Source organism: Dasypus novemcinctus, chromosome 30 (genome assembly GCF_030445035.2).
Source record: "Dasypus novemcinctus isolate mDasNov1 chromosome 30, mDasNov1.1.hap2, whole genome shotgun sequence".
Taxonomy (NCBI): domain Eukaryota; kingdom Metazoa; phylum Chordata; class Mammalia; order Cingulata; family Dasypodidae; genus Dasypus; species Dasypus novemcinctus.
This window is the reverse complement of record NC_080702.1, coordinates 26,303,673-26,316,695: the sequence shown is the minus strand read 5'-3', so window position 1 is coordinate 26,316,695 and position 13,023 is coordinate 26,303,673. Positions and strand designations below refer to the sequence as shown.

Here is a 13,023-nt window from a genome sequence, read left to right as displayed (position 1 = left end):
TACTATATTTTGGGGGCCCAGGACACTTTGTCTGGTGAGGAATTCAATGCTGTATTTATTTTTTATTTTATTAGGGTAACATGTAAAACATAAAATTTGCCATTTTCACCATTTTTGCATGTACAATTCCATGGCATTAATCACAATGTTGTGCTACCGTCACCACCACCCATTTCCAAAACATTTTCAAGAGAAACGGATGTGGCTCAAGCAGTCGGGCTCCCGTCTATCATACAGGAGGTCCAGGGTTCGATGCCCAGGGCCTCCTGGTGAGGGCGAGCTGGCCCACGTGGCGAGCTGGCCTGCATGGTGAGCTGGCCCACGCGGAGTGCCGCCCTGCACAGGAGTGCCGGCTGACACTGAGAGCTGGCACAGCAAGATGACACAGCAAGAGACACAGAGGAGAGACAATAAGAAGATGTAACAGAACAGGGAACTGAGGCGGCGCAAGAGAATAATTGCCTCTCTCCCACTCCGGAAGGTCTCAGGGTCGGTTCCCAGAGCCGCCTAATGAGAATACCAGCAGACGCAGAAGAACACACAGCAAAGGGACACAGAGAGCAGACAATGGGGGAATGGGGTGAGGGTGGGGGGATAAAGAAAGCTTAAAAAAAATACCAACCAAACAAAACCTTTTCAATACCCCAAATGGAAACTCTGTTGTTCTTTTTGAGATGCCGGGGCCGGGGACTGAACCTGGGACCTCATATGTAGGAAGCTGGCGCTCAACTTACAATCCACATACGCTCCCCTAAGTTCGTTTTTTCATTTGTTTTGTTTTCAGAGGTGAGAGGGGGTGGAAATCAAACCAGGGAGGCAGGTGCTCAACCACTTGAGCTACATCCATTCCCCACTCCTTTCAGCAGTACCTTCCGCTCTCCTCCTGCCCTTGGTAACCTCACCTACTTTCTGTCTCTGAACTTGCTTTTTGAGTCAAAGCCTTCGAAAGAGGATTTCTCTAATCCTTCCAGATATTCATCAGAATTTTGAGCACCAAAGACATCTCCTTTCCCCGACTCACTCATCCCTCAAATTCAGCTCGGGGAGCGTGGCTGTGGCTCAGTGGTTGTGCTTTGCATAGATGAGGTTGTGGGTCCAATTCCCAGGACATCCGAAAGCAAAACAAAAAAACACTAAAAAGATTTTTTTTCAGCTCAAATACCCCTTCCTAGGGCACCTCCTCAGAGACCCCCAGCCTAGCAAAGACCCCATGAATTACTCCCCGCGTGTTCTCTGTAGCACCCGCTGTGGCATGTGTTTCTAGACGTATCGGTGGGATGATGTGTTTGATGTCGGTCTTTACCACTCACTCGTAGGGCAGCAACTGGTTTATGTTTTCTTTACCTCTCTTTTCCTTCTTTTTTTTTTTTTAAGATTTATTTTATTTATTTATTTCTCTCCCCTTCTCCCCCTCACCCCAGTTGTCTGTTCTCTGTGTCTATTTGCTGCATCTTCTTTGTCCGCTTCTGTTGTTGTCAGCGGCATGGGAATCTGTGTCTCTTTTTGTTGTGTCATCTTGCTGCATCAGCTCTCCGTGTGGGCGGCGCCATTCCTGGGCAGGCTGCACTTTCTTTCGCGCTGGGCGGCTCTCCTTGCGGGGCGCACTCCTTGCACGTGGGGCTCCCCTACGCGGGGGACACCCCTGCGTGGCAGGGCACTCCTTGCGCGCATCAGCACTGCGCGTGGGCCAGCTCCACAGGGTTCAAGGAGGCCCGGGGTTTGAATCTTGGACCTTCCATGTGGTAGACGGACGCCCTAACCACTGGGCCAAGTCTGCTTCCCGGGTTTGTTTTTTAATGGTAGCCATGTGTGTGCGAATGTGTACGAGATAATAATTCCTGTCTTGCGGAACTGCTCGAATCCCCAGTTCCCCGGACAGGAAGAGTGAGTGTGAATTTAAGTTCTCTCCGTCACTTCCCTGCCGTGTTCTTCGGCCCTTCTGCACCTCGGTCGTCTGAAGAAGGGACCTCTGTATGAGTTTGCCAGAGCGCCTATGACAAATACCACACAATGGGCTGGCTCAAAACTATAAGTATCATAGTCTCCTGATTTTGAAGGCCAGAAGCCCAGAAATCAAAGGCAGGGCCAGGCTTTCTCCCGGGGTTGGTAGCACTCCAGGGATACACTTGGTCTCCTCCTGTGTCTTTTTTTTCTTTCTTCCTGTGTCTTTCTCTGACTTCTGGCAGCTCTGTGTCCACATTTCCTCTCTTTATACGGCTGTGAGTCTTACGGCTTCAGGCACACCCTGAGTCCATGGGGTCACCCCTAAATAGCATCTTCCAAGGTCCTGTAGGCCCCGACTCACCTTATATTCAAAGTTACTATTTACGAATGGGCAGGAATGGGGATGGAGACTTGAACGTGGTTTCGTTTTTTGGGGGGACACACACGATTCGTTCCCCAACAACCCCCTTGGAGCAGAATTGAGCCCACAGGCTCACACACCCAGCACATTTCAGGGATGTGGCAAAGGGCACCTGCCGTTTCCCCGGACCCCAATCTCCCCAGGTGGGTCGACGCCCGGCGGGTCACCCCCACCCCATTGGGTTCCCGCTCTCTGACCCTGACCTCCCCCCACAGACCCTCTTCCAGAGCCCGGAGGAGGGGTGGCAGCTGTACACGTCCGCCCAGGCGCCTGACGGGAAATGCATCTGCACGGCCGTGATCCCCGCCCAGAGCACCTGCTCCCGCGATGGGCGCAGCCGGGAGCTGCGGCAGCTGATGGAGAAGGTAAGGGCCCCCTCGGGGGGCCGCGGGGGAGGCGGCCGGAGCCTCCCGTTTCGCCCCCCTGCCCACCGCTGGCTGCGTGGGTCCTTCACAGCAGGTCGAGAACCTGCCACTGCCCCTTCCAGGAAGACAATTCCTTCAAAAGCTGTTCAACGTTGTGTTGGCGCAGAAGCTGCGGGCAGAGTGGGGGCGGGGAGGAAGGGGCGACAGCTGAGGCTCTTGGGTGCAGACTCTGGCCTCATTGGTCCCTGGAGCTCCCCCCCCCCACCCGCTTATGAAGGCATTCTGTGTCCTTTTGGGGGTGTATTAGCCAGCCCAAGGGGTGCTGCTGCAAAATACCAGAAACGGGTTGGTTTTTATGAAGGATATTTATTTGGGGTAGGAGCTTACAGATACCAGGCCATAAAGCATAAGTTACTTCCCTCCCCAAAGGCTATTTTCACGTGTTGGAGAAAAGTGGCTGCCGACGTCTGCCAGGGTTCAGGCTTCCTGGGTTCCTACGTTCCTGGGGCTGGCTTGTTCCTGGGCTCAAGGTTTCTCTCTTCTTGGGGCTGCCTTCTCTTTTCTTTGTGAGCTTGCTTCCCAGGGCTCCGGCATCGAACTCCAACATCAAAAACCCTCCGCTCTGTCCCTTGCCTTTTATCTGTGAGTCCCCACCCACAAAAGGGCAGGGACTCAGCCCTCTAACGACGTGGCCCAATCAAAGCCCTCATCATAACTTCACGCCCAGGCACAGACCACATTACAAACAGAATCCAATATCTATTTTTGGAATTCATAACCATATCAAACTGCTACAGGGGGTAAGGAACCAAGAGGCTTTTTTTAAAAATTAAAAAAAATTTTTTTCTTATTTCTCCCCCCTCCCCCGCAGTTGTCTGCTCTCTGCGTCTGCTCGCTGTGTGTTCTTCCGTGTCTGCTTGTCTTCTCACTAGGTGGCTCCGGGAACCCATCCTGGGACCTTCCGGAGTGGGGAGAGAGGCAATCATTCTCTTGCACCACCTCAGTCCTCTAGTTTGCTGTGTCTCGTCCTGTCTCTTCTCTGTGTCTCTTTTTGTTGCGTCATCTTGCTGCATCAGCTCTCCGTGTGTGTGGCACCACTCCTGGGCGTTCTGCTCTCCTGCGTGGGGCTGCACTCCTTGTGCGGGGGACACCCCTGAGTGGCCCGGCACTCCTTGCACGCGGAAGCACTGCATGTGGGCCGGCTCAGCACATGGGTCAGGAGGCCCTGGGTTTGAACCCTGGACCTTCCATATGTAGGTGGATGCTCTATCCGTTGAGCCAAATCCACTTCCCCTCAAGAGGCTTTTATTAATTATCTTTTTTTACAGTTGATAGATCACACAAACCATTACATTAAAAAACATAAGGGGTTCCCATATACCCCACTCCCCACCCCACACCCCCGTGTTATGGGGATTCCTTTCCCCTCTTACGATGGATAGAAAAGGTTCCCTGTTCAGTCCCTTCCTGAGGATGCCTCGGTACCCTGCACGGGTTGTCTGCTGTATGTTGCCACTGCCCAGGTGAAATGCCCAGTGGTCGGCTCTGGCGTGGGTGGGAGAAGGCAGCGTCAGCCTTCCTCCTTCGCCCTGTGGAGCAGGAAGCAGAGGCTCCGCAGAGAGGAGAGGCTTTTGTGGGCGCCGTTAACCCCCCAGGACCCTGCCCGTGCCCACAGCACCGGACCCGCTTTCCCCAAGAGCGGGACGCCCGCGCGGTGTGCCCTGCTTGTTGGCGGTGGCTAGAAGGAGGAGGCTTCGTGGCATCCAGGGCGAGTGGCAGGCTGTCGGGACCCCCCAAAAGCCATGCGGGAGTTGGTGCCTTTCAGTGGTGTCCTTGACCGAGCTGGCCTTGGCCAGGCAGAAGTGGTAGCCAGGGAGACCCCGGGCTGCGTCGGGAAGGGATGAGGGGATTTCAGTTCATTCATTCAAAGAGTATTTATGGGGAAGCAGACGTGGCTCAACTGATGGAGCGTCCGTCTACCACATGGGAGGTCCACGGTTCAAACCCCGGGCCTCCTTGACCCGTGTGGAGCTGGCCCATGCGCAGTGCTGATGTGCGCAAGGAGTGCCCTGCCACGCAGGGGTGTCCCCCATGTAGGGGAGCCCCACATGCAAGGAGTGCACCCCATAAGGAGAGCCACCCAGGGCGAAAGAAAGTGCAGCCTGCCCAGGAATGGCGCTGCACACACGGAGAGCTGATACAGCAAGATGACGCAACAAAAAGAGACACAGATTCCCATTGCTGCCAAATAATGCAAGTGGACACAGCAGAACACACAGCAAATGGACACAGAGCAGACAACGGGGGGACGGGGAGAAAAAGAAATAAAATAGATCTTTTAACAACAACAAAAACAAAGAGTATTTCTGGAGCAGCTACTCTGTGCCAGTGCTGGGCCCTGGGATTCTCCGGGGTGCGAGAGATCTGAGGGTGCCCCCAAGTGCCCCACCTAAGGGAGCCAAGGAGTAAGGTCACTCCACACAGCTGTTACTGCTGTGAAGGAGATGGCCAGGGAGGGGGAGAGTGAGGGAGCCGCGGCTCCAGTGTGGACAGGAAGGGTCTCCCCGAGGAGGCCGAGCCCCCAAGGACGAGCTGGAACCAGCCGAAGGGAACGGCGTTCCAGGGAGAGGGATCAGCAGGTGCGAGGGCCCTGAGCAGGGAGCAGCTTCGAGTCTGTGAGCGCAGAGGAGGGCCGCTGGCTGGAGCCGTGGGGGTTCAGGGAGGAAGTGAGGGGGCAAGCCCGGACCCTGCCGGACCTGCCCTCCACCGTGAGGCTGGGGTGGGGGGGCGACGGGACGTTCTCTTTTGGAGGAGGCCCTCTGGCTGCGGGGAGGAGGGTGGAGGAAGGGGCCGTGCGGGTAGATGGAGTGTTGTGCGCACGTTGGGGGCGGCCTGGCGGTGGGCGTGGGCCCAGGTGCCCGGCCCCCCAGGCCTGGTGGGTGTCGTTGGGACATTGGGGGAGGAGACGGGCGGCCTGGCGGTGGGCATTGGCCCAGGTGCCCCGCACCCCCGAGGTACGGTGGGTGTTGTTGGGACGTTGGGGCAGGAGACGGGGTGGCCTGGAGTTGGGCATTGGGCCAGGCATCCAGGCCCCCGAGGCCTGGTGGGTGTCGTTGGGACACTGGGGCAGGAGAGGGGCGACCTGGCAGTGGGCGTTGCCCCCCCCCCCCAGGCCTGGTGGGTGTCGTTGGGACACTGGGGGAGGAGACGGGCGGCCTGGCGGTGGGCATGGGCCCAGGCGTCCGCACCCCCAGGCCTGGTGGGTGTCGTTGGGACTTTGGGGCAGGAGGCGGGTGGCCTGCTGGTGGGCGTTGCCCCCCCCAGGCCTGGTGGGGGGCGGCTCCAGGGGCGCGCGGGCAGGGCCTCGGTCTCCCCAGCGCCCCCGTCCCCAGGTGCAGAACGTCTCGCAGTCCATGGAGGTGCTGGAGCTGCGGACCTACCGCGACCTGCAGTACGTGCGCGGCATGGAGGCGCTCGTGCGCGGCCTGGACACGCGGCTGCGCGTGGCCGACGGGGCGCTCTCGGCCAGGAGCTTCCAGGTGGCTGGGGGCGGAGGTCCGGGGGCGCCCGGGTCCGGGCGGGGTGGGGGTGGGGGTGTCTGGTGACGCGGCCGTCCCCCGCAGGAGCTGAAGGACAGGATGGCGGAGCTGCTGCCCCTCGGCTCGGTGCTGGAGCAGTACCGGGCGGACACGCGCACCGTGGGCCGGCTGCGCGAGGACGTGCGCAACCTGTCGGGCAGCCTGGCCGCCATCCAGGAGGAGCTGGGCGCCTACGGCTACGACGACCTGCAGCGCCGCGTGGCGGCCCTGGAGGCGCGGCTGCACGCCTGCGCGCAGAAGCTGGGTAGGCCCCGCCCCGACCCCCGACCCTCACCCCTGGTCCCCCCACCGAAGCCGAGCCTGCGCCCAGAAGCTGGGTAGGCTGCGCCCCAGACCTCCTGACCTTGACCCCTGGTCCCCCCGCCCCAAGCCGAGCCTGCGCCCAGAAGCTGGGTAGGCCTCCCCCCTCCCATCCGCGTGCTCCCGACTTTGACCCCTACTCCACCCCCCCACCCCCGCCCAAAGCCGAGCCTGCGCCCAGAAGCTGGGTAGGCTGCGCCCCTGACCTCCCGACCTTGACCCCTGCTCCCCCTGCCCGAAGCAGAGCCTGCGCGCAGAAGCTGGGTAGGCCCCGCCCCGACCCCCGACCCTCACCCCTGGTCCCCCCACCGAAGCCGAGCCTGCGCCCAGAAGCTGGGTAGGCTGCGCCCCAGACCTCCTGACCTTGACCCCTGGTCCCCCCGCCCCAAGCCGAGCCTGCGCCCAGAAGCTGGGTAGGCTGCGCCCCGTCCTCCCGCCCACCGCGTGCTCCCGACCTTGACCCCTGCTCCACCCCCCACCCCCGCCCAAAGCCGAGCCTGCGCCCAGAAGCTGGGTAGGCTGCGCCCCGATGTCCCGACCTTGACCCCTGGTCCCCCCGCCCCAAGCCGAGCCTGCGCCCAGAAGCTGGGTAGGCCCCGCCCCGACCCCCGACCCTCACCCCTGGTCCCCCCACCGAAGCCGAGCCTGCGCCCAGAAGCTGGGTAGGCTGCGCCCCAGACCTCCTGACCTTGACCCCTGGTCCCCCCGCCCCAAGCCGAGCCTGCGCCCAGAAGCTGGGTAGGCCCCCCCCTCCCATCCGCGTGCTCCCGACTTTGACCCCTACTCCACCCCCCCACCCCCGCCCAAAGCCGAGCCTGCGCCCAGAAGCTGGGTAGGCTGCGCCCCTGACCTCCCGACCTTGACCCCTGCTCCCCCTGCCCGAAGCAGAGCCTGCGCGCAGAAGCTGGGTAGGCCCCTCTCCGTCCTCCTGCCCACCGCCCGCGCGTGCTCCTGACCTTGACCCCTGGTCCCCCGCCCCAAGCCGAGCCTGAGCCCAGAAGCTGGGTAGGCCCCGCCCCGGACCTCCCGGCGGCGTCCGAGTGCGTAGAGCCCGGGTGCCATTTGGGCCTCTCGACCTTCACCCTTTCTTTTTTTTTTTTTTTTGCATTGTGCCTTCATCACCTGAGATCTTTTTTTTTAAAAAAAATATTTATTTATTTATTTCTCCCTCCCACCTCGGTTGTCTGTTCTCTGTGTCTCTTTTGCTGTGTCATCTTCTTTGTCCACTTCTGTTGTCAGCGGCACGGGAATCTGTCTCTTTCTGTTGCGTCATCTTGTTGTGTCAGCTCTCCGTGTGTGTGGCGCCATTCCTGTGCAGGCTGCACTTTCTTTCGCGCTGGGCGGCTCTCCTTACAGGGCGCACTCCTTGCGCGTGGGGCTCCCCTATGCGGGGACACCCCTGCGTGGCAGGGCACTCCTTGCGCGCATCAGCACTGCGCATGGGCCAGCTCCACACGGGTCAAGGAGGCCCGGGGTTTGAACCGCAGATCTCCCATGTGGTAGGCGGAGGCTCTATCCACTGGGCCATGTCCACCGCCTCGACCTTGACCCTTGGTCCCCCTGCCCCAGGCCGAGCCTGGGCCCCGACCTGGAACTGGCTCTGACCCTTGACTTAGCCCGTCCCCAGCCTGACTCCGGAGCAGGACGGACGTTGGGGTCCTGCCTCACCCACGCCCCAGCTTCCCCTCCCTGGACTCGCGCCTCACCCTTGCCTGGCTGCCCCTGGGCTCTTCCCGGCCCCCACCCTCATGCCCGCCCCGCCCCGTTCTGCCCCCCAGGCTGCGGGAAGCTGACGGGGGTCAGTAACCCCATCACCGTCCGGGCTATGGGGTCCCGCTTCGGCTCCTGGATGACCGACACGATGGCCCCCAGTGCGGACAGCCGGGTGAGTGACTGCCAGCCTCAGGGGTCAGCACCCGGGAGGGACACTGCCCCCAGCGGCCGGGGACTCAGAGCCTGGAGGGACACTGCCCCCAGCTGCCCAGGACTCAGAGCCCGGAGGGACACTACCCCCAGCTGCCCGGGGACTCAGAGCCTGGAGGGACACTGCCCCCAGCTGCCCGGGGACTCAGAGCCTGGAGGGACACTGCCCCCAGCTGCCCGGGGACTCAGAGCCTGGAGGGACACTGCCCCCAGCTGCCCGGGGACTCAGAGCCTGGAGGGACACTGCCCCCAGCTGCCCAGGACTCAGAGCCTGGAGGGACACTGCCCCCAGCTGCCCAGGACTCAGAGCCCGGAGGGACACTGCCCCCAGCTGCCCGGGGACTCAGAGCCCGGAGGGACACTGCCCCCAGCTGCCCGGGGACTCAGAGCCCGGAGGGACACTGCCCCAGCTGCCCGGGGACTCAGAGCCCGGAGGGACACTGCCCCCAGCTGCCCGGGACTCAGAGCCCGGGAGGGACACTGCCCCCAGCTGCCCGGGACTCAGAACCTGGAGGGACACTGCCCCCAGCTGCCCGGGACTCAGAGCCTGGAGGGACACTGCCCCCAGCTGCCCGGGACTCAGAGCCTGGAGGGGCACTGCCCCCAGCTGCCCGAGACTCAGAGCCTGGAGGGACACTGCCCCCAGCTGCCCGGGACTCAGAGCCTGGAGGGACACTGCCCCCAGCTGCCTGGGGACTCAGAGCCCGGAGGGACACTGCCCCCAGCTGCCCGGGACTCAGAGCCTGGAGGGACACTGCCCCCAGCTGCCCGGGACTCAGAGCCCGGAGGGACACTGCCCCCAGCTGCCCGGGACTCAGAGCCCGGGAGGGACACTGCCCCCAGCTGCCCGGGACTCAGAGCCCGGAGGGACACTGCCCCCAGCTGCCCAGGACTCAGAGCCTGGAGGGACACTGCCCCCAGCTGCCCGGGGACTCAGAGCCCGGAGGGACACTACCCCCAGCTGCCCGGGGACTCAGAGCCTGGAGGGACACTGCCCCCAGCTGCCCAGGACTCAGAGCCCGGAGGGACACTGCCCCCAGCTGCCCGGGGACTCAGAGCCCGGAGGGACACTACCCCCAGCTGCCCGGGGACTCAGAGCCTGGAGGGACACTACCCCCAGCTGCCGGGGACTCAGAGCCCGGGAGGGACACTGCCCCCAGCTGCCGGGGACTCAGAGCCCGGAGGGACACTACCCCCAGCTGCCCGGGGACTCAGAGCCTGGAGGGACACTGCCCCCAGCTGCCCAGGACTCAGAGCCCGGGAGGGACACTGCCCTCAGCTGCCCGGGGACTCAGAGCCTGGAGGGACACTGCCCCCAGCTGCCCGGGACTCAGAGCCTGGAGGGACACTGCCCCCAGCTGCCCGGGACTCAGAGCCTGGAGGGACACTGCCCCCAGCTGCCCGGGACTCAGAGCCCAGGAGGGACACTGCCCCCAGCTGCCCGGGACTCAGAGCCCGGGAGGGACACTGCCCCCAGCTGCCCGGGGACTCAGAGCCCGGAGGGACACTGCCCCCAGCTGCCCGGGACTCAGAGCCCGGAGGGACACTGCCCCCAGCTGCCCGGGACTCAGAGCCCGGAGGGACACTGCCCCCAGCTGCCCGGGACTCAGAGCCCGGAGGGACACTGCCCCCAGCTGCCCGGGACTCAGAGCCCGGAGGGACACTGCCCCCAGCTGCCCGGGACTCAGAGCCCGGAGGGACACTGCCCCCAGCGGCCGGGGACTCAGAGCCTGGAGGGACACTGCCCCCAGCTGCCCGGGACTAAGAGCCCGGAGGGACACTGCCCCCAGCTGCCCGGGACTCAGAGCCCGGAGGGACACTGCCCCCAGCTGCCCGGGACTCAGAGCCCGGAGGGACACTGCCCCCAGCTGCCCGGGACTCAGAGCCTGGAGGGACACTGCCCCCAGCTGCCCAGGACTCAGAGCCCGGGAGGGACACTGCCCCCAGCTGCCCGGGGACTCAGAGCCCGGAGGGACACTGCCCCCAGCGGCCGGGGACTCAGAGCCTGGAGGGACACTGCCCCCAGCTGCCCGGAACTCAGAGCCCGGAGGGACACTGCCCCCAGCTGCCCGGGGACTCAGCCCCAGTGACCATCCTCTGGGAGCCCCGGTGCCCTTTGACCTGCACTCGACTCTCTAGTGACCAAGAACCCAACATCCCAAAGTCTGTTGATGTCCAGGGACTTTATAGAGAGTAATGGTTCTTGAGTTCTACTGAGCAGTGGCCGCTGAATTCTAAGTAACTACCCACTGACCAGTGCCTTCCAAAGGACTGGGACTGCTCCTGCACCGCTCAGTGCCTTTACTTCTGGAAGCCTCCATGGTGACTGCCCATCACCTGTGATGACCACAGGAACCATTCACTGCCCAGTGGTCATCCAGCAACAGTGACGGGCATCGGTCCCTGAGTGTCACAGATTAGAGGTAGTAACTTGCCACCATCCCACCGTGATCAACAGCCTCCCAGAGATGATGAGGAACGGGGTTCAACCGAGCGGTTAACTGGGTTTTTGAGTCCGACTTGGATTTGCATCCCGTTCCTCTAAGCTGAAACCTTGGGCAAGTCCCTGAATGAGTCTGTACCTCCATTTCCTTATGGTTGAAATGGTCATGGAAATATCAGCATTGAAGCAGGTTAGCCAGTAACCGATGCCAGGAAGGGCACTCACCAGTGCTGATTGACTCGATGAGGATGGTGATGGAGAAGATGATGAGGACATGTCTGATCGCCTCATGGTTATAGGGGGTGCCCATGGGCAGTGAATTTGAGGGACCCCTTGTCACTCAGTGGCCATCCTGTGACCGCTATCCACTCACCAGTGGCCAGTGAATTCCTGGGTGCAGCACGTCTGCAGGGACTACGATTGCCCGTGATCCTTAGGGATGGAGCGTTGAGTGCTTAAGTGTCTGTTTTCAGACCACTGGTCCTCATTGACCAGATGACCCCATCCCGGGGGGTTGGGACTGGCCGTGACTGGTCACCGCCAGTCCCACAGCTGGTTAGGGACCGCCTTGCGGCTCGCGATCCCAGATGGTGGTTGGGCCCCGAGGGGCTGCTGGGGAGCCGGGGTGGCCGGGGCCGCCCCGGTGACCGGGCCTCCCCTCGCAGGTCTGGTACATGGACGGCTACTACAAGGGCCGGCGCGTGCTGGAGTTCCGCAGCCTGGGAGACTTCGTCAAGGGCCAGAACTTCATCCAGCACCTGCTGCCCCAGCCGTGGGCGGGCACGGGCCACGTGGTGTACAACGGCTCTCTCTTCTACAACAAGTACCAGAGCAACGTGGTGGTCAAGTACCACTTCCGCTCGCGCTCCGTGCTGGTGCAGAGGAGCCTGCCCGGGGCCGGCTACAACAACACCTTCCCCTACTCGTGGGGCGGCTTCTCCGACATGGACTTCATGGTGGACGAGAGCGGGCTCTGGGCCGTGTACACCACCAACCAGAACGCCGGCAACATCGTGGTCAGCCGGCTCGACCCGCACAGCCTGGAGGTCCTGAGGTCCTGGGACACCGGCTACCCCAAGCGCAGCGCGGGCGAGGCCTTCATGATCTGCGGCGTCCTCTACGTCACCAACTCCCACCTGGCCGGCGCCAAGGTCTACTTCGCCTACTTCACCAACACGTCCAGCTACGAGTACACGGACGTGCCCTTCCACAACCAGTACTCCCACATCTCCATGCTGGATTACAACCCCCGCGAGCGCGCCCTCTACACCTGGAACAACGGCCACCAGGTGCTCTACAACGTCACCCTCTTCCACGTCATCAGCACCGCCGGGGACCCCTAGGGGCTGCCGGAGCGCCAAGCTCGGGCCGCCAAGGACTGCCGGGGCCCTGCCCGCTCTGCCCGTGTCCCGCGAAGTGACCCGTCTCTGTCGTGTCCTCTCTCTCTTTCTCTCGCTCCTTCCTGTACTTTGTTCTCCCCCTGCCGTTTGGCCGAGCTTTTATTCTCCAGGTCCCTGTTTCTATCGATGCCGTTTCTCATTTTGGTCTCTTCTTTATTGATCTCTGCTTTTGATACTCCACCTGTCTTTCTGCCTTTTTATGGACGTACCTCTCTCTCTCTCTTGCCTTTTACTGATCTGACGCCCCCCCCCCCGCGTTCTCTTATCTTTCTCTTTCTTCCCCCCTCCCCCTCCCTCCCACCTCCCACCCCCCTCGAGGAGTTGAGTGCATGGATATGTTTCTTTTTTATTTACAGTCTTTCTTTCAGGGTGGCCGGAATAAACGGGACCTTTGACATTTGATGCTTCTGTTGCTGTGTTGTGTGTCCAGTAGGGAAGACAGGTGAGGAGACCCAATCTGGAGCTGTTTCGATCGAAAACAATTTATTTAAAAGCAAGTTGATGAGAACAACTGAGAATTTCATCCAAACCATGAAAACTGACCTCAAGTGAATATTCTCTGTCCCTGGGTTTCCACTCTCTTGGGTGCATCACAGAGCAGGCCGGAAACTTTTTAATGGGATTTGGA

General features: G+C 61.7%; 1 protein-coding gene across 1 annotated transcript in view; it reads left to right on the top strand.

The window, feature by feature from the left end:
* Positions 1–12,795, top strand: part of OLFM2 (olfactomedin 2) — a 69,756-nt gene extending 56,961 nt beyond the window's left edge. Inside the window, exons 2-6 of the mRNA XM_058290241.1 lie at positions 2,581–2,730; positions 6,123–6,269; positions 6,354–6,573; positions 8,408–8,514; positions 11,661–12,795. Of these exons, the coding sequence (XP_058146224.1) occupies positions 2,581–2,730; positions 6,123–6,269; positions 6,354–6,573; positions 8,408–8,514; positions 11,661–12,338 (1,302 nt within the window). The 3' untranslated portion in view covers positions 12,339–12,795. The remainder of the gene's footprint in view (positions 1–2,580; positions 2,731–6,122; positions 6,270–6,353; positions 6,574–8,407; positions 8,515–11,660) is intronic.
* Positions 12,796–13,023: the final 228 nt, after the last annotated feature.